The sequence below is a fragment of the Grampus griseus genome (assembly GCF_964374135.1).
Source record: "Grampus griseus genome assembly, chromosome: 6".
In the NCBI taxonomy this organism is placed as follows: Eukaryota; Metazoa; Chordata; class Mammalia; order Artiodactyla; family Delphinidae; genus Grampus; species Grampus griseus.
The window spans coordinates 36,948,242-36,974,187 of NC_139000.1; the positions used below are offsets into that span (position 1 = coordinate 36,948,242).

Sequence of the window (25,946 nt, forward strand, 5' to 3'; positions counted from 1 at the left end):
AGGACAATTTCACATGGAGGCCAGTCTTCTTCCAGCTATATTCCTAAGTTCTGTTGGCTGCCCCAGCGTCAGACCTGGTCTTTCTGGATTCCTATCTCATCTTGTGATTTGACTTGGCCTAGGTTCCTTGAAGCTCTAACTCACTGACACTGAGTACAGTCTACATTTGATAAGCTCTATTTAACAAGAGAACCCAGGACAGATTAGATACTCAGATTATCACTCTGTTGAATTTTATGAGCTCTACAAGAAGTTGAAAATTGAGGCACCAAATAACTCAAGGAAGGAACAGTTAGAAAACACGTTTTAAAGGTTTCTGTAAAGAGACCCAAAGCAAATCCTTCAAGCAGTGTACAGAGAGAGTTCCAAAGCTGCCAGGGCTCTCCAGAGAACCAATGGTCCATGCTGTTTAGGCTCAACAGACCTAGAGCTAGTGGGTCTGGGGCTTCCCATCCCTCCTTGTACCCCTCCACTCCCAACAACTTCCCTGCCTCCTGAGACCTGGGTCCAGCTAACTATCCTGAGCAAATGAGCTCCAGAACAAGGGAGGCAGAAGTAAGCTGTTAAGGTCTGGACAGGGGCGAAGTTTTGGGAGGGCTAAAGATGGGAGAAGTTACAGACAAAATGAGGCGAGAGTACAAAAAGGAGAGGTAGGAAAGGTTAATGAGTGATGTAAAAGTGGGTAAGAATGACGCTGGATCAGCATCAGGCTTCAGATGAACTTCGGATTTAAGACCCTTTTCAGTAAGACCCTTCTCAGGTCGCCTGTACTCTAATCAAGCCTATCTGTCTACTGCCTATAGCCCTTCATGACCACATTTCGCTGCTTCTGCCTGCTGCCCTGGTTCTGAGTGGGATGATGTGGTAGAGGGAGGGCCAGGCCCAAAAGGCAGCCAGAAGTGGTTGAATCAAGTCTCCTAAGCTTCTTGTGAGGGGTAGCCCATCCCTAAATCCCCAGATCCTACCAACCAGAACTTATCCTCCCTTCGGAAACAGTCACCGCACTGAGCAGATCTTTATTTCCTACCTAGAATTAGATGTTTGCCAGAAACCACTGGGCTTAAGGAAACAAAGTCACAAAAAGCCTTTGGCAGCCAGAGTTCACAGGCTCAGATCATACACATTTCCTGTGCTTAGAGGGGACAATGGGTCTGCAGAAGCCTGCAGACACAGCATAGAGCATGCACACGCAGGGCACAGAAGGAGGGTCGGGGGAATGAGAGGAGGTCTAGACAAAGTGCCTATAGGAGGTACATTCATAGACACCACTTGCACCTGAGGAAGCATAGGTGAGCACAGATCCTGCACACAGAGCTACAGAACATGTGCACACACCCATCTGGGGGAGGATTCAGTATTCACTAGGGCCCGAATCACTGGCAAAAGAAACCCTTACTGTCTTCAGGAACCAGTGCTTGGAGGCACAGAGCGTTAGTATACCATGCATTCACATGGCATGGGGAAACCACATCACAGGTCTACAGAAGCTTGTGCTCACAGAGAGGCTAGGAAGCCTGCTCAGAAGCACACATTTCGGCCCTAGGCAAGAGGTACAAAAAGCCTACAGAAGCTCCTGCTCTCAAATACAAAATGTGAATGCATGCTGGGCTCAGCAAGGGTTTACAGCATATGCCAATCTGCAGCAATAAGTAGAAAACGGACACACACTGTGCAAAGTAGGAAAAGAGGAAGGCAATCAGTATCTGGGGGAGTCAAACTGAGCACAGGTATAAGCACACACATGCTACATTGAATGTGCACCATGCTGGCACATACATTCTCACACTGCTCCAGGGATGTCTGCAGGAGCACACACAAGCATGGAGCATGCACACAAACTGCTTTCAGGAAAAACAGACTAGCTGCATGAGCCAAAGCTCACGAGGCACAGATCATAAGCACACGTGCGTACACACACACACACACACACACACACACACACACACACACGCTGTGCTCAGGAGGGAGAGGAGAGAATTGACAACAAAAAGGGCCCTAAAGGGCCAGAGCACAACCTGAAGGGCTCCTCGCTTTCCTTCTGCAAGGAGAGAAAGAGCAGAAAAAAAGGGCAGAGAGGTTAGTAGATTCAGTTGTAAGTCAGCTAAACCTCATGGAACATGGAGAAGAGGGAGATGTCCTCTGAACAACTGGGTAGTTCACAGAGTCCAGCTCCCAGAATCCTTACCTCCTGTATTTGCTGGCCCCTGCTTTTCAGTTGAGAATCCAGATTTGGCTACAAAAACCAAAGGACAAAGTCTACCTGAGAATTTCAGTCACCCTTTCCCCCCTTTCCAAAGTGGTCTGCGTGCAGGGTCAGGGCCACAAGACCAGCTTTGTTTGTTACCAAGGGTCACTCCAACAGGCTATCTGAACTGACTGAACACAGAGTGGGTTCCTTCCTCAGAAGCTCCATGAGTTCACTCTGAATCTGGGATAAGTCCGCAAACCCCAAAGGCCTGGTAGCTGAGCTCTTTCCATTTTGTAATACAGTCTTGGCCACGTGTTTGCCCAACAAGCCCTGGCTTTCCCAGAGCCTAAGTTAAGTTAGGCCAAGTTAAGGCCTAGAATTAAGGCCAGGACCAGGATGCTCAATGGCCATAGATTTGGAGGCACCAACAGGCCACTGCCCTTTCACAAGTCACCATGATCTGGACAATAAAACCATGACTGCAGTCCCAGGCTTGACTATCTACCAAATCCAGAACAATACACCAAAGGAAACTGACACTTCCAGAAGGACCCAAGCAAGCCACAGGAGAGGAAGAATAAAGACCAGAGATTACTCCTTTCCTATTCGTCAGAGACTACACTGCCTTCTAGGCCACACGTGCTTCACGAAGGCTTCCTTCTCTAAGGAAAGTCCACTTACCTGGGCCCATCAGCTCCCCTTTTCTTTTTTCCTCATCCTTTTTAAAGACCCACTGATATTACATAACAAGTAGAAGGGAGAATCATGGAAACTAACTCATAAGTTCCTGATTTTTCAAGCTACTTCTGATGACCTAATGGGTCACCTGACTTGACAGAAGAATGAATTCAGGAACAGGAATCCTCCAAAACAGTGCAGCTTCAGAAAAGTGGGTGAGATAAAAAAGACACTTCCTGGAAAGCAGACATGTCTCTTCTACATCTATTCCCTACTTCCTTAGAGCACTCTATTCCCTTTGGAAAAGAAAACTAGGCAAGGAACACTTTAACTGACCCTGTGACTCAAATTGGAAAGGATTCTCTCTTCCTCCACTATCTTAAATACCAATACATTGTACACATCATGTCAAAGTTACTTCGATTGTGTCCTTCTGTTCTTCCCAGAGTTCCCCATAATGTCTAAAGAAGAAAATTCAATCTATTGACAAGGCCGTCAAGGCTCTCCATGACCTGGCCTCTTGCATCTATTGGGTGAGCTCAGACTGATTCTTAAGACTTAGCTCAAAACAAAATTAATCTGCATATGGGCTCCTCAGTTACTGAGTTATTGTAATCCTGTCTCAGTCCGTGGGTGGGGAAATAGTCTCAAGAGGTGAACTACAGAAACACAAAGGCCTTTTTCTCTTTTCCCTACAACTTCCTCCTTCATATGGTACATCTTTAACTTGTGCTCATCGTTTCACCCCAAGGACCAAAGCTGAGCTGGCTTGAGAGGAGACTGTGTCTGTGGTTAAGAGACCACAGATTAGTGTAGGGAAGTGCATTCTGTGGTTCATATGGAGCTTTAACTTGGAGGCTAGCTTATTGGGTGTGTGTTGTTTGAGGATTCCTTTCATTTTCAGGCACATAAAATGTCTTGGCACCTCTACCGTGGTGCAGGGTGCCCCTTTTGAGAGTGTTTTCCAAGAAGCTTTAGGTAAGGGTGACCAGGCAGGGCCAAATTGTGTTGACGGGCTCCATGCACAATTAAAAGACAACAAAACAGTTCACGTTGACATCAGATGGAGGACGTTTGGTAATCTTTGATCCCCATTTGAGACTTCTAAGTGTCTTCCTCCCTTTCCAACATGAAAATTCAGTAAACTTGAAAGAAAATCATCTGTGAGTTCCTTCAACTTGTAACTCATAGTCATGATAATCCAGAGGGAATATGCACTGGTGACTTTAAAGGCTACAATCTTTGACAGTCCCAAAGCAGTGCAGCTCTGTAGAAGGTAGTGGAAGAAAGTTTTCTTTCTACTTTGTTGAGGAAATTACTTAGGAATTTAGATGGGTAAAAGGTACCCTTGCCTTATTCCACTTTCTTATTTTCTTAGCCCCCTTTCCTTTTGAAATGTTTAACTGATTTCATGTCAGAGTAGGGAATGCATTCTCCATCCCCATCCTTTGCCCTCCCAGGAAGTCAGTGTATTGATCATCTTTTTGGGCTTCCCCTCCAAAGGACCTTTTTCTGCACTGGAAGCCTCCACACTTAGCTCTTTGTTTTGTTACTGCTGTGTTTAGATTAATTTGGACAGATCTTTGTGCCACACAGGAATTTTTTGTTTTTTTAAGAAAAATCTATAGGTGAAAAATTACTGATTAAACTGTGTGTGCGTCTATGTGCGTGCAACATAAAAGTACATTAGCACCTAAGGAACATGAATCTTGGTTCCTGTAAAACTGCAAATTGATATGGTATTAATAACCAAAAAAGACTTAGCTCAAATATTAATGCCTCTATGAAAATTTATCTGCCTTCCTCTCAAAAACAGAATTAGATGCTTCTCTACTATGTATACATGGTACCCATGCTTTTGTGCTGCACACTTCTATGATAGTATGTTGTTAGTATGTTTCATTGTTAATTGTCTGTATAAACATCTCCCTTTATACACTGTGAATTTCTTGAGAGCAATAATTACATGTACTATATTATCACACCTTTGTAGTCTGAGGGTTTAGCACATCTAGCGTTTTTCTGTAGTAAAAGGAACTTGAACTTTCAGGACTTAGAGAACAAAAGCCTTTCTAAGAACATGTGTCTTCCCTCCCATCAGGAAACGTGCACAAGCTTTTTAGATAGCCTCATCCACCAGAAGGCAGAGAGCAGAAGCAAGAACTACAATCCGGCAGCCTGTGGATCAAAAACCACATTCACAGAAAGATAGACAAGATGAAAAGGCAGAGGGCTATGTACCAGATGAAGGAACAAGATAAACCCCAGAAAAACAACTAAATGAAGTGGAGAGAGGCAACCTTCCAGAAAAAGAATTCAGAATAATGATAGTGAAGATGATCCAGGACCTCCGAAAACGAATGGAGGCAAAGATAGAGAAGATGCAAGAAGTTTAACAAAGACCTAGAAGAATTAAAGAACAAACAAACAGAGATGAACAATACAATAACTGAAATGAAAACTACACTAGAAGGAATCAATAGCGGAATAACTGAGGCAGAAGAACGGATAAGTGACCTGGAAGACAGAATGGTGCAATTCACTGCTGCAGAACAGAATAAAGAGAAAAGAATGAAAAGAAGACAGCTTAGGAGACCTCTGGGACAACATTAAACACAACAACATTCGCATTATAGGGGTCCCAGAAGGAGAAGAGAGAGAGAAAGGACCAGAGAAAATATTTGAAAAGATTATAGTCGAAAACATCCCTAACATGGGAAAGGAAATAGCTGCCCAAGTCTAGGAAAAGCAGAGAGTCCCATACAGAATAAATCTAAGGAGAAACACGCCGAGACACATAGTAATCAAATTGGCAAAAATTAAAGACAAAGAAAAATTATTGAAAGTGCCAAGGGAAAAACGACAAATAACATACAACGGAACTCCCAGAAGGTTAACAGCTGATTTCTCAGCAGAAACTCTACAAGCCAGAAGGGAGTGGTATGACATATTTAAAGTGATGAAAGGGAAGAACCTATAACCAAGATTACTTGACCCAGCAAGGACCTCATTCTGATTCGATGGAGAAATCCAAAGCTTTACAGACAAGCAAAAGGTAAGAGAATTCAGCACCACCCAACCAGCTCTGCAACAAATGCTAAAGGAACTTCTCTAAGTGGGAAACACAAGAGAAAAAAAGGACCTACAAAAACAAACCAAAACAATTATGAAAATGGTCATAGGAACATACATATCGATAATTACCTTAAACGTGAATGGATTAAATGCTCCAACCAAAAGACACAGGCTTGCTGAATGGATACAAAAACAAGACCCATATATGTGCTCTCTACAAGAGACCCACTTCAGACCTAGGGACACATACAGACTGAAAGCGAGGGAATGGAAAAAGATATTCCATGCAAATGGAAATCAAAAGAAAGCAGGAGTAGCAATACTCATATCAGATAAAATAGACTTTAAAGAATGTGACAAGAGACAAGGAAGGACACTACATAATGATCAAGAGATTAATCCAAGAAGAAGAGATAACAATTATAAATATATATGCACCCAACATAGGAGCACCTCAATACATAAGGCAACTGCTAACAGCTATAAATGAGGAAATCGACAGTAACACAATAATAGTGGGGGACTTTAACATCTCACTTACACCAATGGACAGATCATACAGACAGAAAATTAATAAGGAAACACAAGCTTTAAATGACACAGTACAACAGATAGATTTAATTGATATTTATAGGACATTTCATCCAAAAACAGCAGACTACACTTTCTTCTTGAGTGTGCACGGAACATTCTCCAGGATAGGTCACATCTTGGGTCACAAATCAAGCCTCAGTAAATTTAAGAAAACTGAAATCATATCAAGCATCTTTTCTGACCACAACGCTATGAGATTAGAAATCAGTTACAGGGAAAAAAACCTAAAAAACAAAAAAACACAGAGGCTAAACAATACATTACTAAATAACCAAGAGATCATTGAAGAAATCAAAGAGGAAATCAAAAAATACCTAGAGACAAATGACAATGAAAACACGATGATCCAAAACCTATGGGATACAGCAAAAGCAGTTCTAAGAGGGAAGTTTATAGCAATACAAGCCTACCTCAAGAAACAAGAAACATCTCAAATAAAAAATCTAACCCTACATCTAAAGGAACTAGAGAACGCAGAACAAACAAAAACCAGTTAGCAGGAGGAAAGAAATCATAAAGATCAGAGCAGAAATAAATGAAACAGAAACAAAGAAAAAAATAGCAAATATTAATAAAACTAAAAGCTGGTTCTTTGAGAAGATAAACAAAATTGATAAACCTTTAGACAGACTCATTGAGAAAAAGAGGGAGAGGACTCAAATCAATAAAATTAGAAATGAAAAAGGAGAAGTTACAACAGACACCGCAGAAATATAAAGCATCCTAAGAGACTACTACAAGCAACTCTATGCCAATAAAATGGACAACCTGGAAGAAATGGACAAATTCTTAGAAAGGTATAACCTTCTAAGACTGAAGCAGGAAGAAATAGAAAATATGAACAGACCAATCACCAGTAATGAAATTGAAACTGTGATTAAAAATCTTCCAACAAACAAAAGTCCAGGACTAGATGGCTTCACGGGTGAATTATATCACACATTTAGAGAAGAGCTAACACCCATCCTTCTCAAAGTCTTCCAAAAAATTGCACAGGAAGGAACACTCCCAAACTCATTCTGTGAGGCCACCATCACCCTGATACCAAAACCAGACAAAGACACTACAAAAAAAGAAAATTACAGACCAATATCACTGATGAATATAGATGCAAAAATCCTCAACAAAATACTAGCAAACAGAATCCAACAACCCATTAAAAGGATCATACACCATGATCAAGTGGGATTTATCCCAGGGATGCAAGGATTCAATATACACAAATCAATCAACGTGATACACCATATTAACAAACTGAAGAATAAAAACCATATGATCATCTCAATAGATGCAGAAAGAGCTTTTGCCAAAATTCAACACCCACTTATGATAAAAACTCTCCAGAAAGTGGGCATAGAGGGAACCCACCTCAACACAATAAAGGCCATATACGACACACCAAAGCAAACATCATTCTCAATGGTGAAAAACTGAAAGCATTTCCTCTAAGATCAGGAAAAAGAAAAGGATGTCCACTCCCACCACTATTATTCAACATAGTTTTGGAAGCCCTAGCCACAGCAATCAGAGAAGAAAAAGAAATAGAAGAAAACAAATTGGAAAAGAAGAAGTAAAACTGTCACTGTTTGCAGATGACATGATACTATACACAGAGAATCCTAAAGATGCTACCAGAAAACTACTAGAGCTAATCAGTGAATTTGGTAAAGTTGCAGGATTCAAAATTAATGCACAGAAATCTCTTGCATTCTTATATACTAATGATGGAAAATCTGAAAGAGAAATTAAGGAAACACTCCCATTTACCATTGCAACAAAAGGAATAAAATACCTAGGAATAAACCTACCTGGGGAGACAAAAAACCTGCATGCAGAAAACTATAAGACCCTGATGAAAGAAATTAAAGATGATACAAACAGATGGAGAGATATACCATGTTCTTGGATTGGAAGAATCAACATTGTGAAAATGACTATACTACCCAAAGCAATCTACAGATTCAATGCAATCCCTATCAAATTACCAATGGCATTTTTCACAGAACTAGAACAAAAAATCTAAAAATTTGTATGAAGACACAAAAGACCCCGAATAGCCAAAGCAGTCTTGAAGGAAAACAATGGAGCTGGAGGAATCAGACTCCCTGACTTCAGACTATAGTGCAAAGCTACAGTAATCAAGACAATATGGTACTGGCACAAAAACAGAAATGTAGATCAATGGAACAGGATAGAAAGCTCAGAGATAAACCCACGTACCTATGGTCAACTAATCTATGACAAAGGAGGCAAAGATATACAATGGAGAAAAGACAGCCTCTTCAATAAGTGGTGCTGGGAAAACTGGACAGCTACATGTAAAAGAATGAAATTAGAACACTCCCTAACACCATACACAAAAATAAACCAAAATGGATTAGAGACCTAAATGTAAGACCAGACACTATAAAACTCTTAGAGGAAAACATAGGGGCTTCCCTGGTGGCGCAGTGGTTGGGAGTCCGCCTGCCGATGCAGGGGACACGGGTTCGTGCCCCGGTCTGGGAGGATCCCACATGCCGCGGAGCGGGTGGGCCCGTGAGCCATGGCCGCTGAGCCTGCGCGTCCGGAGCCTGTGCTCCGCAACGGGAGAGGCCACAACAGTGAGAGGCCCGCGTACCGCAAAAAAAAAAAAGAAAAAAAAAGAAGAAATCAAGGGACTTCCCTGGCGGTCCAGTGGTTAAGATTCCATGCTTCCAACACAGGGGGCACGGATTTGAACCCTGGTCGGGGAACTAAGATCCCACATGTGGTGTGGCGTGGCCAAAAAATTAAAAAAAAAAAAGAAATTGAGGCATATGAATAGACTAAAGATCAATGGAATAGAATCGGGAGTCCAGAAATAAACTCTTACATTTATGGCCAGTTGATTTTTGACCATTCGATGGGTAAAGCATGTTCTTTTCAACAAATGATGCTGAGATAACTAGACATACACATGCTTAAGAAGGAAGTTGGACCCTATCTCACACCATATACAAAAATCAACTCAAAATGAATCATAGACCTAAATGTAATAGCTAAACAAAACCATAAAACATTTAGAAAAACACACAGGAGTTAATCTTTGTGACCTTGGATTAGACAGTGGTTTCTCAGCTATGAAACCAAAAGCAAAATTAACACAAGAATAGATAAATTGAACTTCATCAAAATTTAAAACTTTTGTACTCTACTCCATACCCATATTATGATGGCTATTACGAAACAAACAAACAAAAAACCAACCAGGAAGTAACAAGTGTTATTTAGCAAGGATGTGGAGAAATTAGAACCTGTGTGCACTGTTGTTGGGAATGTAAAATGATGCAGCCACTGTGGAAAATAATATGGCAATTCCTCAAAAAAAATGAGAATTACCATATGATCCATCAATGCCACTTCTGCGTATATATCTAAAAGAAATGAAAGCAAGAACTCCAGCAGATATTTGTACACCCATGTTTATAGCAGCATTATTTGCAATAGCCAAAAGGTAGAAGAAACCCAAGTGTCCACTGATGGATAAATGGACAAACAAATGTAGTATATATACATACAATGGAATATCATTCAGCCTTAAAAAGGAAGGAAATTCTGACATATGCTACAACATGGATGAACCTTGAAGAAATTATACCAAGTGAAATAAGCCAGTCACAAAAGGACAGATATTGTGCAAATACACTTATATGACGTACTTAGAGCAGTCAAATTTATAGAGACAGAAAGTACAATGGTGATTGCCAGTGGCTGGGGGGAGGAGAGAATGGGGAGTTAGTTTAATGGGTACAGAGTTTCAGCTGGGAAAGATGAAAAAGATCTGGAGATTGGATGGTGGTGATGGTTGCACAATGTGAATAAACTTAAAATGATTAAAATAATAAATTTTATGTTTTGTATATTTTACCAAAATAAATTTTTTTTTAAAATTATGCTTCAAAGGACACCATCAAGAAAGTGAAAAGACAACCTACAGATTGGGGAAAAATATATACAAAATATTTGTATAATTTGTATATAAGGGACCTATAGCCAGAACATATAAAGAACGCTTACAACTCAACAGAAAAAGACAAAGAACTCAATTTAAAAACGGGTAAAGGATTTGAATAGACATTTCTCCAAAGAAAATATAAAAACGGCCAATAAGCACATGAAAAAAATGTTCAACATCATTAGCCACTAGGGAAATGCAAATCAAAACTAGAAGATACCAGTCACACCCACTGGGATGGCTATAATAAAAATAGAATGGCAAGGATGTGGAGAAATTTGAACTCTCATACATTGCTGGTAGAAGTGTAAAATGGTGCAGTCACATTGGAAAACAGTCCAGAAGTTCCTCAAAAATGTTAAACACAGAGTTATCATATAACCCAGCATTCCATTCCTAGGTATATACCCGAGAATTGAAATATATGTCCATGCAAAAACTCGTACATAAATGTTCATAGCAACATTATCCATACTAGCCAAAAAGTGGTAACAAAACAAAAGTCCATCAACTGATGGATGGATGAACAAAATGTGCTATATCCATGTAATGGAATATTATTCAGCCACAAAAAGAAATGAAGTACCCATACATGTAACAACATGGGTCAATTTTGAAAACATTGTGCTAAGTTGAAGAAGCCGGTCAGAAAAGGTCACATATTATATAAATCCATTTACATGCAATGTCCAGAATCCATAGAAATGGAAAGTAGATTAGTGGTTGCCAGAGGCTGGGGACAAAGAGGATTGGAGAATGACTATTAATAGATAGGGAGTTCTTCTTGGGGGTGATGGAAATGTTCTAGAATTGATCGTTGCATAACTCTGAATATACTAAAACCACTCAGTTGTACATTTTTAAGGGATTTTTTTTTTTTTTTTTTTTTTTTTTTTTTTTGTGGTACGCAGGCCTCTCACTGTTGTGGCCTCTCCCGTTGCGGAGCACAGGCTCCGGACGCGCAGGCTCAGCGGCCATGGCTCACGGGCCCAGCTGCTCCGTGGCACGTGGGATCTTCCTGGACCGGGGCACGAACCCGTGTCCCCTGCATCGGCAGGCGGACTCTTAACCACTGCGCCACCAGGGAAGCCCTTTTTAAGGGATTTTAAGGATGAATTTTATGGTATATAAATACCTAAAAAGCTGTTATAATAAAAAGAAGTAATCAATTACATCAAGTTGCTGATTGACTAAGAGAACTAAAAATGGACCAGAAGTTTGGCAATATGATGGCCTTGACAAAAGCTATTTTGGTAGTGGCAGGAATGAAAAAATGGAATTTTAATGTAATGCATGTGAGAGTACTTCAAATAGTGCCTCTTACGTACCCCGCCCCACCCCCCCCCAAAAAGGAAGAAAAAGCATTAAAAAAAAAAAGAACTCAAACTAAAGGTAATATACTACTAATCAGCTTAGGTCCTAAAAGGTCTCAAGCACAGCAGTGAAGAAAGCTTTTTCAAATGTTTTGTTGTGGTAGCAATCACTGTTGTATTGAATCAGTTTACCAGGTTAGGGTGACTGCTCTTGTGGACTCTATAACCCGAGTGTATTGGTGGTGAGAGGCCAGCCTGTGTATTTATGTACCTTCCTCTATTCCTCCTGCTTTATGGCATGGTGCTGGAGTCAGGCTGGACCTAGCACTGAAGAGATGCTGCCACTGCCTGGCAGCCTCTCCACCACCCCCTCTGTAGCCCACAGACCAGACTGGATCTTGGTAAGCACCCAGAACTCTGGCTTGATCTCTTACTGGTGTTTCAGAAAATCTCCTTCGTCTCATTATCTCTGCTGCTGTCACAAGTTCCTGCATCATCCAGCAGGATGTCAGCCCAGAAGGGAAACTCTGCAACTTGAAGAATTGGGCCCCAGAGCTCTGGATGCTCATGCTAACATCAACTCTAGGCAAGGTTTAAAGAGTTAGTAAGGAAGTACTGTTTTGATATTTGTAGTTTCTACTGTTGCTGTAATATAATAATTTCTAAATGCCCAGGGAGAAAGAAAAGAGGCTACAAAGTTAAAAGGAGAGAGAAATCACTTGTAGTTGAGGAATTATAGAAAGCTTCCTGGAGGAGGTGATACTTTGGCTGTATGTTAAAGAATTGAGTAAATTTTGCTAGGTTGATGTGGTAAACACAGTACCTTAGGCTAGAAGGAAGGATGTATATGTCAATATGCCGAAGACAAAGTATAAGGCAAATTTGTGAGACAGCAGTTTCTTTCTAGGTGGAGTACAGTGGGAGAATGGGAGATAAGCCTGGACATGTAAACTAGAGGCCAACTGTAGTGGTCATGCCAAATGAAGGAATTTAGACTTTTTTTGATAAGCTATTAAGAGTAGCTCTAGGGATATTTGAAAGGAACATGATTTTAATTTTTCAATTTAATTTTATGACTTGGTATTATATTCACATGATTCAAATTCTAAAAATTATAAAAGGGTATACAGTAAAAAATCTCCTTCTCATCCCACTAGTTTTTCACCTAATACCTTTCCCCATAGGCAATCCTGTATCAGTTTCCTATGTATCTTTGTGGTTTTTTGTTTGTTTGGGGTTTTTTTTGGCCGTGCCATGTGGCTTGCAAGATCTCAGTTCCCTGACCAGGGACTGAACCTAGGCCACAGCGGTGAAAGTCTGGAATCCTAACAACTAGGCCACCAGGGAACTCCCTCTTATGTGCCTTTGTGAGATATTCTATACATATATAAACAGACATTGTGGGTTTTTGTGTGTATTCTTACCCTCTCCTATTTATACAAATGTCAGCATCTTATACATACTGTTCTGCACCTTGTTTTCTTTAATATGTCAATATATCTTTCCATTTCAGTAACGAGGTACCTCTTCCTTTTTATAGCTGCATGGTACTGTATTCCATAGTTTGGATGTGCCAATAAGTTATTTAAACAGCCTTTCTTAACGAACATTAGGTTGTTTTCAATCATTGCTATTAAAAACAATGCTTCAAAAATAGCCTTGAACATATGTCCCTTCCACAGGTGAAAATGTACCTGCAGGGTATATTCCTGGAAGTAGTGTTGGGGTTCAAAGGGTATACATAATTTTGTTAAATTTTACCAATTGCCTTCCATTGAGGTTATACCAATTTCCACTCCCATCCCACTGGCAATGTATGAGTGCCTGTTCTCTCACACCTTTGCCAACACAATATGTTTCATAATTTTATTTTGCCTTAGAAAGATTAATCAGGTTATATGCATAAGAGGACAACCCCATTTACATTTAAAATTAGATGAATAAAGCATATGCTCTTTGGATAAATTTAATTTTGATTGGGAGAAGTAATTTTAAAGCTACATATCATCTCCATGCTGCCTAGAAAAAAAGTTTTCTCATTTCTTGTAGCCAAAAACCATTCCATTCTCTAGTTCTTAGGTAAGCACCCTTCAACTGGAGATGGAAGAAAGGGAATATGACCTGTGGAGAGCACAGTCAGGCTGGACAGCTCCAAGTTAGAAATAAGGTTCTGTATTGTCAACTCCAGTACTAGGAAGAAGACAGGTCGGGATAAGGGAAATTGCCACAGTGGCCTATGAGGTGGAGCTGCTGGAGAAATGGTAATCTTATCTCAGCAAGAAGCGCATGGAGAATAATTCTAAAATGCCACATAGGATTGCATCAGCCCCCCTAGCTCCTGTGAGAAACATGCCTCTTTTCCCCAGTCCTGCCTCCTACCCCACGCCTACTTTACACCAGAATATCCTAAAAGTCCTGCAGCTGTAAACTATTTTTGCCCAGATGCCCCTCCTTCTTTCGAAAAGGTATTTCTAAAGCTCCCGCCAATAAACTGGAAGCTCCCTACGGACAAGAACTCCTTTCCTGTTGCTTTTCAACTCTGTCACTCCAATTCCCACAGGATTCGCTTAACATCGGTATTCCAGTAACTGAGACTGATTCAAGTTGCGGACCTCCCCCATCACCTTGTGAAACTCACCACCAAGCTGGGTCTCATGCTGGCCTGATGAAGGCCCTACCCAGCCAGGTGTAAACCCATTAAACAGAGACTTGAAATACCTGGGTGCATGTCTTCTACCGAGAGATGGTCTGTCTTCTGTACTAGCTCGTGCAAAAGTTTTTTCTGCCTCAGTCTTTTCTCTCTTAGAACATCTTTTAAATTGTTGATGCATTTGTTGAGGTAGACGGTCTCTGCACACATTTGCTCTAGGCTTAGTCTGCCCTGTTTGGGAGATTCAGGCCTGGAACAAGTTTCACTTCCCAGACACGGAGCCAGAGCAAAACCTGGCGATGAATATGCAAGAGGCAAGTTATTGGAAGCCAGAGAGAAGTTGCTGGGATCCTGAGAGGTTTGGTCTCCCTGTGTAGAGATGCCCACTCCACCAGACACCACATTGAGCAAGCTCTCACTCCCCTGACTCCCAGGGCTCTCCACTGAGAAATCCTGGGCACCCCCTGAACTCACTGTCCCAAGAAGTCTATCACTGTTCTCTGACTGGGAACCACTCTCAATGCTTTCCAGGTCCTCAGGAGTGATGGACCCACTGTTCTCCAGCTTCTGAAATACTCCGTGCAAAGCTGAACGAAAGTGGTAAATTGCTCGGCCCAGTTTACTTGTGTAAAACTTGATTTCTACATCTTCATCCTCCTGTGAGCCACCCGGACAAGAGGACTTTTCAAAGACATCTTTAAGGACCTGCGCAGCACGTTCCTCCTCTTTATTCAAGTCAATATGAACCATGTCATTGAAAGTCTCAGGTCCTATGATGATTTCCTCTATCACGTTGTCACAGCTCAGAGTTGCAAACCTTCTGGACTTATCTGTCAAAAGGTCCTCTAGCTGCTTTGAGCTCAAAATATCAAGCCCAGCTTCACAGGCCAGGAGTTTGTCCTCTGTCTTCAGCAACCCAGACAATGATAGGCAGCTGCTGGCCTCGCTTTTATTACTGCAGTTGTTTTCTATTTTTGCTGCTTTATATGCTTCAAGTCCTTGGTTACACTGTTTGAAAACCTGGGGTTTCCCAGAATCCTCCTCCTTTGAGGTTAACTCTAGGGAAGGTTCCTCAAATTGATGAAGGTTGGACAGAGAAGCCTCTCTCCCTGTCAGTTCACCACAGGCGCCACTGATAATTTGGGGTGTTCCTGATGTTCCTTTTACTTCGTCCCTTGGCTTAGACTCATCACTTGGCTTTGCTAAATCGTTCTTGGGTGGGAAGCAAAGGCCTTGCTGTGCAGGAGTCTGGAGTTCTCTATGTTGATTCTGAGCCCTCATTTGATATACTCCTGTTATTGGTCCTCTGTCCCCTGTTTCCACCTGAAAAACTGGTTCATCCAGGTTTAAAGGATTCAAATTACAATCCTGAAGTTGTTGTTCCAAAAATGATAGAGACTCCTTTGGGGGATTCTTACAGCAGCACTGTGGCCGGCTTGGTTCGTCTCTGGTGGCAATCCGGATCCCTAAACTCTGCAAGAGGATGGATTTCTGCAATATAAGGTCTCTGTGCTCTAGATGGGCAAGCTTCACAACAGTAGGCCTGGGGGCTGGCGCTTTGCCTGCTCTGTAAGCCTCTTTAATGTACCTATTGCACTGCATGCCATTAACACAGAGGTGTTTGGCCAGGAAGCTGTGCACCAGCTCCATGGTATTTTCCCCATCTTGCTCAGGAAGTCCATACAGATACAGAATGGCTTCCTCACTAGGTCGGTCCACATGGGGTTCCTGGGCCTTTCCCCCAACACTCACCTTGGCCAGGGAGCTGCTGCCCACCTGCAAGCCTTCTATTTCACTCAGAACTGAGTCTACACAGCTAGAGACTTCTTCCACTGAACCCCGGACTTGGCTCAAGTGCTGCCGCAACTCAGCAATTTCAGTTTGGAGACGGCTGATGCCTTGCAGCTCTCTGATGATATAGTCCACTACATCCCCCAAAGGTTCTTGCTGTTCACGGCTACAGCCTTGGCCAGGGCCTCTGGACAAAAGGGGTTTGGCTTGATCCCTCTCTGACGGCTCTTGACAGCTTGTGGTCATGCTGGCAGATGAGAGGTCCTGAGAGCCAGACCCTGAAACACAGGCAGTGGAGCCCAGAGGAAGCTGGCTGCTGGCCTGCTGCCCAAAGCTGCAATGCTGGGCCAGGCACCCATCTCTATCCCCACCAATGGCTGAGGCTACTGACCCACAGTGAGGGGACATGAAGCTGTCCTCTGGTAAGGATCCAGCAGGGCCTGAGGACTTGCTCTTGAAGCCACACAGAGTCTCCACCTTAGCTTTATCTGGGGAAAGCCTGGAGGAGGATCCCAAGGTGACCATGATTTCTTCCTCTGACTCTTGCAACAATCGCTTCATTTTCTCCCTCAGGGTCTGAGTGATTCTCAGCTTCTTCCTCTAGTTTCTGGTCAGGATGGTTAACAGAGATTGTGTTAGAAGGCAATACCCTGACCTGTTCTTTTCAGTCTATTTTTAGCAATTATTGCTGGCTGATGCCTTGGGCTTGGCCCACAGTGATGCCTAGAATGGTCCCATGTGTGGTCTCAAACCTGGCACATGTTCCTGGGTCCTAGCTTGACTCTAATCCTGCAGCTGGTGAAAAAGGAAAATAGTGCACTTGGATCAGAAGGCAGCAGGATAATATGAATCAAGCTGTCAAGCGGGAATAAGAACACTACTTTCTAATACTGTAGGAGTCAACAGTGACCTGCCTCCCAATGCTAGACTTAAAGGTTATAAGCAATCAGTTCTCTCTCCTTGGCTTCCCATCAGAGTTTTGCTGTAAAATCAGATCAAGTCCTTGTGTTCTGAGCAAGTAGCCAAAGTCAACAGGATCGAAACAAACTCCTGGGAAATAGGTGGGGTGAAGTCAGCAAGTGACTGAACCTTTACAAATTCAACATGAGGCTCAGAAATGAACATATAGATGTTTAACCACCAAAGCTCAAATCACATACACAGTAAAAGACAAGACGTGGAATGTTTCTTTTTTTTTCCCCCTCCAGTTTGTTGCTCTGGTGAAGGCTCAACTACTTAAAGGTTTGCTCCTGCCTGTGCTTATAGCACAAAGTGTTTTCCCTTTGTTTAGTGATAGCAACCCTTCACTTGGAGAAAGGACCATGACAAGTAAGTGATTTCCTAGCACTGTCCACTGCTGGAGTAACAGAGGGTTGCTCTAGCCCCGCTGAATGGCCTGGAGAGAACAATGCACGTGGCAGGCGGGGAGCTGATTACATCAGAGAGAGGTCCAGGGTGCTCTACTGTTTTCCAAAAAGGTGAAAAAAGACCTGCCACCAGTCTTGCCCCTAAACTCTGAGCTACCAGTGACTGTAGCTTAGGCAGAGATGACTGTTACCTTATGTGGGGTGGGCATCCATTCCGTTTTTACTGGGAACATGTAGCCTGTAGGGAAGGAGCACAGTGGAAAGTACAAAGGATGAAGCAGAGAGCCCAGGAATGCATGGGACTACCAATACTCTCTGGCTCTGCTGGGTCAGCCCGGGACAGGTAAAATGAGTTGGTGGGAGACATGCTACCCTTCATGTTCTTCAACTGGAGATGGTTTCTCTATTTTCTAGATTTGACCTAGATTTCTAAATCTTCTAAAACCCCTGCCTCCTTTTCTTTTCCCAGTACTCAAGTTAACCCTAAAAAGTAAAAATTGTCTGTGAAGAACATAAGCTGACTGCTCCCACAGCAATTCATTTGCAGGAAAGGCCATCAACTATAGTCTTTGGGTCTGAAAATTAAAAGCACTGTGCTTTTGAGTTACGTCTATTAAAAAAAAAAAAAAGCACTGTGCTTCTGCAGACTAAGAAGAACCAGAAGAACAAGTCACAAGACTTGCGATAAAGATGAAGCTGACCCCTTTTACTGGAAATAACCAGGCCAAGAATCAAGAGACAGAAACTAGATTAATTCCCTTTTCATTTCTTCCCTTCTTCTCTCTAGCTCATGTAAAAACTCTATTTCATCTAGGAATTCTTCATCTGAGAACTCTATCCATCCTGTGAGGCATTGGAGAGGCCTAATTATTGCTTTTTAAGCATTATTGCTTTACTCTGATGTTTTAAGGAGCCAGGATCAGCCATTCCCCTAATGTGGTCAACTCAGTCTAGTCTGTGTGTGTGTGCATGTGTGTGAGAGAGAGACAGAGACAGAGACAGAGACAGAGAGAAACAGAGAATGCTCTATGTGCACAGTCAGAACTACTGGGTCTCAGGCTTAGTGCCCAGCTGCCTAGATAGCAAAGCCCCCAATTCTAGGACTGACTCATCAAATTCTTCCCTCTCTCCTCCCAAAAGTACAAAATCTACATTTCCAAAGCCACCCATTTCTTTTCTCCCCAAGGTGCAAGGTCTGGGTACCCCGATTTGGTCTTGGCACCTGGTATTAGCTTTGAGCAACGTCCCTAGACTGATGGACTAGAGTTGGCAATTAGCCTTTCAAGTTTTTCTCAAAGAGAAAGACCGCTTACTAAACCAAGATGGAAGCTCTGCATATGACCACATGAAGCCATGAGCAAGTGCTACTAGACTGAGAATCCAGAGACATAAGTTTGAGTCTTGCTTCACCAGTGACCTTGGATTAAACACTTCTCTCTGTGCCTTAGTTTCCTCATCTGTAAAGTGGGGGAGATAGTCACAGGAATGTTATAAAGCTAAAATGAGAGACTGGTAATTAGTAAACTGTAAAGCATTGCAGTGTTATTATTACTGACATGGCAAGACCCTGGGACAAAGAAGCAGGAAAACCAATATCTAAGCCAAGTGTGCAATTGCCTAAGTCGTTTGACTTGAGTGAACCATGACTTCTATCCCAGCCCCAGACCCTTACCTTTCCCAGTCTCTTCTAGTGGTCTACAGCAATGCCTGGAACCCTACCATTACAGTGTCACTCTTTGTTAGTCTTTCTTTTTTCTAAAAGTTTTCTTTTTAAGGTAAGAAAAGGGAGGAGCAAAATATTCACTCCCCAACATTTGATTCAGGTGACAGGAGGCTTGCCCTCAGGCAGCCTGAAAGCATGAGGAAGGAGAAAACTGCTACAGGAGGCAAACTTTTCCTTTCTAATGCTAGCGAGACCCAGAACTCATTGCCAGGTCCTCCAAGGCCAGCCCCACTTTGGTCTAGAGGAGACAGTTTTTCAGGAACGAAAATGAAGCTGACTCTCCTGCTATGGCTTCAGTGCAGGCCAGGTTAACTTTGGGCCTATCTGCTTCTGCCCCTCAGATTAATATTCCAGATAGGGTTGGACAGTCTCGCCAAGTTCCCCTCCAAAAATGCAGTGCTTGCAACACTGGCTGGCCAGCCACACAGAGGGCAAATGGCTCAGCCACTGTATTCAGAGGATCCTGAAGGACTAAAGGCAGAGCTGCCTGGTTTCCTACATTAGTGACAAACAGGAAATTTCCAGCTAGAGCTGCCATAGCAACTCCTCCCAGCCTCAAACAAAGATGATTGCTTTCATATTAAACAAACAAACAAAACCCTCTAAACCTTCTTCTGAATTGGTAGCTAGAGCCCGCAGATGAACTCTAAACTTAAGAATCACCTCCGAGGGATATGGGTTCCCTAAAGGCACCAAACCCACTCAGTCATCCACATATTTAGGCTTTGAAACAGGGGACAGAGCTCACTGTGATGCCACACAGTGAGAATCAACCAGTCACTTTGCTCAGAACCCAATAGGATACCAGAAGCCAGAATGGGCTGAAAGGGCAACCTGCAGAGCCAGGAGGTCCAATTCAAGGCCACCTCCTTCTTCAGCCTCTCTTTGCTACTACTGTCCACAAGAATGAAATAACAGGGACCAAAGTGTGAGAAAAACAGTTTGACCTCTAAATCAGTTCGATCGATGTGCCAGGCACTAAGCTATGTGCCAGGGATATAAGGCACAGTTCCTGCTCTCTAATATATTAAAGCTTGGAAACAGAGTTAGGCATATAAACAATCACAAAATAAAGTGATACATGTTATAATAGAACTTGTAATAGCAAGCAAGCATTTAATTCCAGGGGTGGGGAATGGGAAGGTGATGAGAGGCCCAGAAAAACCACAACAGGAAAGGCCACGGAGAAGAAGTAATATTTGAGCTGAGATGGCATAAGGAGGCCTCGGGGCCCAACCAGCTCAAACCTAGCCCTCTAGTTTCCTTCAAGGTACCCAGTGCTGTCACTCTGCTCTATCCTGTTGGCCTATCCACTCAAGTCAACTCTCCATACTTCATATGTACATGCTCTAAAATGACCATACCTTTCTGCAATCTTTTCCTAAGGAATGCCTAAGGCTGGGAAAAATAAGGCAGCCCTTTCAAGGGTTATCTGCTTTTGAAAAGGGAACATAGCAAAACAAAATGAATTAATCAAAAGGAATAAAGCTTCAGTGATGGAAAACTGAGAACTATGTCAGGGAGTAGACCCCTTAAATCACACCGAATCAGCACCAGCCTACCAAAAAATGTCAAGAGGAAAAAAATCCCTCCGCTTTCTGAAATGGCTGATTCTTTCCTCTCTCTCTGACTTATCAGTTAAATGTTATTAGGAATGTGGGTATTCCTCATAAAATTGCTTCTGACCCAAACCTTGGCTTGGAGGAAACAACTGGGAGACCTCTGGGAATAGGCCAGGGCTCTCTGTACATATATCAAGCGGCCTCTCATTTTGTATGAAGCAAGCCCAGAAGGCAAAAAGCCAAGAGCTCTGAGCCTTCTACCCCACACGTCACCCACAGCGGTCAGATCATTCCTGGGCCATTTACCAATTATGTTGTATGGCTAATATGGTGGGAAACGAATTTCTAGGGCCACAGCAGGTAGGGGTACTCTTCAGATATTAATCTTTGGGAAAGAATCAATGCTTACAGATAATCTTGTCAGAGAAAATGATCAGGGTCACAAGGTATAAAGAGTGAGTATAGCCAAAGGGAATAAAGAGTGCCCAAATTAAATGCATAGCAAAGTCCCTGTCCTGTAGTTCCTAGGACTTGCCATCCCTCCTCATCTGCATTAGGAGGAACCCCACTTATAGGCCAGAAGCTGGACATGGTAAAGGAAAGAAAACTTCATGCATTGTATCCAAGAGGGGAGATAGAACCTCAGGGAATGTACAGTAGCATGAAAGAGGATGCAGCCTTCAGAGGGCTGGTATATCAAGAACTCAGAATGAAAACTGAATGCCAGTCAGCAGAGCTGGGTACTCTGCGCCCTTCCTAGGGCTCCCTTTCAGCAGTACCAGGGTTTATTATACCAAGAGTATAACAAACCATAAAACAAATACAGATGCACCTAGAATCTGATGCTCACGACAAAGACTCTCTTTGACTAAACTTGAGTCAGTCTCCTCTGAGTCCTCTTTCTGACCAGGCTCCTGTCCTTGGGCTCTGTTTAGTCCAATCTCAGCGAGAATCTTGCTGGGTCAGTTTAGTGAAAATTCCCTACCTTTGGTATCTGACCAAATTCCTTATCCCTCACCCTGGGCTGATTCCAGAAAAAATCCTGTCAAGTCAGTTTAGCCAGATGCCTCCCTTTCCCGGATGTTTCCTCTTAATTTTCCATCCAGTGACCCTCACCCTGTTCCTTGACTATAAATTCCCACTTATGCTTATATTCAGAGTTGGGCTCAGTTTCTCTCCCCTATTATAATACCCCAATATAATAGCCCCCCTGAATAAAGTCTGCCTTACCATTTCTAACAAGTATCAGAACAAATTTTTTCTTAAGCACTCATCATGCTCTTTTTTCCTTACTACCTATGACTCTTGTGAGTAGACCAAAAAAGCCATGTGAGCAGGAATCTAGCCCCTGAACACTCTCCTATCCATCCCCCCAAGCCTCCATATTCTTTATCCCCTTACTCTGCTATAGTTTCTTCATAGAACTTACTACCACCTGATAGATCATATATTTTTTAGTTTATTATCTGTCTCTCTCCTCAACCTCTATCCTAGAATGTGAGCAGGGACTCTGTTTTGTTCATTGCTGTATCCCTAGCACCTAGTACAGTGCCTGGCATATACGGTGCTCAAACTAAGACAAAATAAATCTTGCCATTGAATAAAAGGATCCGGGACACAAGATAAGAAAATGCTAGAGTTGGAAGAGTTCTTTAGAAAATAGCAAGGCCTGGAATCTCATACTGCATTGTGATCTAGCCTATGGAGTATTTTTTTCGTCTATCATACGTTTTTCTAAATTTTAATTTTGGAAATCTTTAGGCAGGGCCGCTATTCTGGCTTCCCCAAAGCATTATTACCCAAGTTTATAACACCTGACCTAGAATGACACTCTTGTTGTTAATCTGTTTTACTTTGGGAGACACCTAAATGGGAGGTTCTTGCTTAAAGACACACAGTAGGTATGAACTCCATTACATTGAAAACTGTGCCTTATTTTTTAGTTCCCAATGCCTAGCACAGGGCATTACTATGCCAAGCATATGGCCTGGCACACAGTGAGAACTCAGTGCCATGGAAAGAATAAATGAGTGATGGCAGAGCTGATTTAGAATCCAAGTTTTCTGCTTTCTAGTCCACTTCTGTTCCCATAACAACATACCGCTTTCAAGTTCTAGGTTTTCTTCCAGACTGATGGCTTACAATCCCCTTTCATTGTAAAACTAAGTTGGAAACCTCTCCCCAAATATACTCGCTCACAATTTTAGGGGACTCATTCAGGGTAAATAAACACAGTAGTGGCAGTACCAGCCTCTGCCAGACTGTCAGTTAGCTTGTATCTTTCTAGCATACGAGACTGGTAGAAAGAGACCTTGTGTGGCGCCTGTCATCCCCAGGGTTGCCATCATGGGGCTTCCACTTGCCCTCCAGCTGGAAGAGCTGCCCTGATCCCTGTGCTGATTATGGCTCTAGAACAGCACTGTTCAATAGAAATACAATGCGAGCCACATATGTAATTAAAAATTTCTAGTAGCCACATAAGAAGTAAAAAGAAACAGATGAATTTAATTTTAATACATTTTATTTAACCCATTATCTAAGATATTATTCTTTCAACATGTAATCAATAAAAAAATTTTATCAGGGCTTCTCTGGTGGCGCAGTGGTTAAGAATCCGCCTGCCAATGCAGGGGACACGGGTTCGAGCCCTGGTCTGGGAAGACCTCACATGCCACGGAGCAACTAAGCCCGTGGGCCACAACTACTGAGCCTGTGAGCCACAACTACTGAGCTCGTGTGCCACAACTACTGAAGCCCACGCACCACAACAAGAGAAGCCACCGCAATGAAAGCCCGCACACTGCAACGGAGACCCAATGCAGCCAAAAAATAAATAAAGTTAAAAAAAAAAACAAAAACAAACTTCTAAAAAAATTTTTTTATCATATATTTGCATTCCGTTTTTCATACTGAGTCCTTGAACTCTGGTATGTATCTTACATTTACAGCACATCTCAATTTAGACTAGCCACTCTTAGAGTACTCAACAACCACATGTGGCTGGTGGCTACTATACTGAACATCACAGTTTTTAAAGGTTAGGGCGGGGGACACTCTAGAGAGCCTTCAAAACCTGGCAGCGGATGCAAAGGGCAGACTGTCATCTCAGGGGCAGTAGAATGTTCTATTCTTTCAGTCTTCCTTTAACCTGTTCACGGTGATCCTAGCTCGAAGCATCATATTTCCATTTTGTGACAGGCTCAATCCTCCTCAAGGCTGCAAAGAACATAGTACTAAGGCACCAATCTGCAGAGGATTAGACCTTATCTCTCTCAGCCTGACCCTTTCTAGATACTCTGTAGCTCTGTGTAGCTTCTGTCCAGTACTCTGAGCAAAACCACAAGATAAACCTAGTTACTTCAACAGAAGCTACACCTTCACAGGGAAGACTTAGAGACCTCTCACAGACAAGAGCATAATCTCAATGCAGCTGGGTCAAAGGTGTGCAATCCCAGACAACTCACACTAGAGGGACACATTACAATAGTAAAATTACATTTGTTTAGAATTTTACAGTTTACAAGGTTTCTATTTTATCATCACAACAATCCTGTGAGGTAGGAGGGAAGGATTACTATTCTGATTTCATAAATGAGAAAAATAAAGCTCCGAGAGACTAAATGACCTGGTCAAGGTCACTGGGTAGAGCTAGGATTTAAAAGGGGGTCTTCGATATACAAAGGTAGTGCTTTTTTCACCATACATGCAGGACACAAATGGACACATTATCTGTTATCCATGTGTGTGCACATTTAAAACTGAGAAAACTTAAGATGACTTTCCTGTTTATATGGAATATGCACACGAGAAGGATGAATTAATACTCACATTAGACAGAAGGACAATATACATACATAAACACACGCTCACACATTGGAAAAATGGAAAGGTTTCTGCATATACACAGCCTATACAAGAATAGGAACGTTACCTGGGTACATGCATACGTGTATGAGATAAAGGGACCTATGTATCTATATACATATGCACATGGAAGGAAAGATGGCTTGTGTATATTTATATAAGATGAATGAATGAGTTGTCTATGTATATGTAACACACAGGAGAGGAATGGACAGGTTGTTTATAAACGTATGGACATATCAAGAGGGAGAAACAGATTCCTCGTATACAGGTATGCACATATCCAAAGGGCTGGATGGGTTATTTATATACATACAGGAGAGTACCAAGGAGGAGTGGATGGTCAGATTATCAGCATATAAACACGTGCATGTGAAGATTCTACCCTTAGTGCTGAGTATGCTGTTTTTCACTCATTATAATGACCCCCCACCAGCAAGTTGGCTCAAGCAGTTATGTAATTAATGTAGCTGCTCCATATTCCACCCACAAATACTTTGCTTTTGTCCCTGCTTCTCATTCAGAGTCAGTCATACACTCAATACCACTTACCTTGCTGCTGCAATCAAAATAAGAGTTAAGGAAATGAAAAGAAAAAAAAAACACATTAAAACCACAAATTCTCAAGTTTTAGAAATGCAAGTGCTGTCTTTAAAAGGAAATCCATTCAGAAGCACTCCTTGGTTTGAGAGAGAAGCCACAGGATGAACTTTCTAAGCCACAGCACAGCTGCTTGCCCAACCAACAAACAGAGCCAAGGAGCTATTATTCTCAGCTGCACCCAGCTGGCTGGCTCCCTGGTGCAAAGTTGATGATAGGAAAAATGCCCGGCAGAGAGATTCCCCCAGGGCTGGGCAGGAGTCTTGTTGGCTGCAAATCTAGGAATCCAATCTGGTCCACACTTCTCTGCTGAGGGGGATTCTGATGACCAGCCTGCTGAAGGTAATAGCAGCCAAACTTCAACTGGACGTGGAATTCTAACTCAATCGATTCCGGGTTTTGAGACTGAGACAAAAAGCAGGGCAGCTACTGCTCCTGCTGCTGCTCCTCCTCCTCTCCAGCTGCTTCCTGCCTGCAACCTCCCATAGGGCACCAGCCCTCCTCACACATTCCTGGCGCACACACCCCCTTCCCAGCACACTCACGCACACAAAAATCTCGCCAG

The 25,946-nt window shown here is 42.4% G+C and overlaps 1 protein-coding gene across 3 annotated transcripts in view; it reads right to left on the minus strand.

Annotated features, from left to right (window-relative positions):
• The window catches only part of UNC13B (unc-13 homolog B), a gene marked incomplete at its 5' end in the record, with an annotated part of 220,009 nt that overhangs the window by 37,945 nt on the left and 156,118 nt on the right, over positions 1–25,946 (minus strand). Inside the window, 2 exons of one of the 3 annotated variants that reach the window (XM_082655903.1) lie at positions 2,016–2,038; positions 14,543–16,826. The exons of the other annotated variants lie outside the window; for them this stretch is intronic. Of the exons in view, the coding sequence (XP_082512029.1) occupies positions 2,016–2,038; positions 14,543–16,826 (2,307 nt within the window). Of the gene's footprint in view, positions 1–2,015; positions 2,039–14,542; positions 16,827–25,946 lie in introns of those variants that run through there. 3 annotated transcript variants of the gene reach the window in all.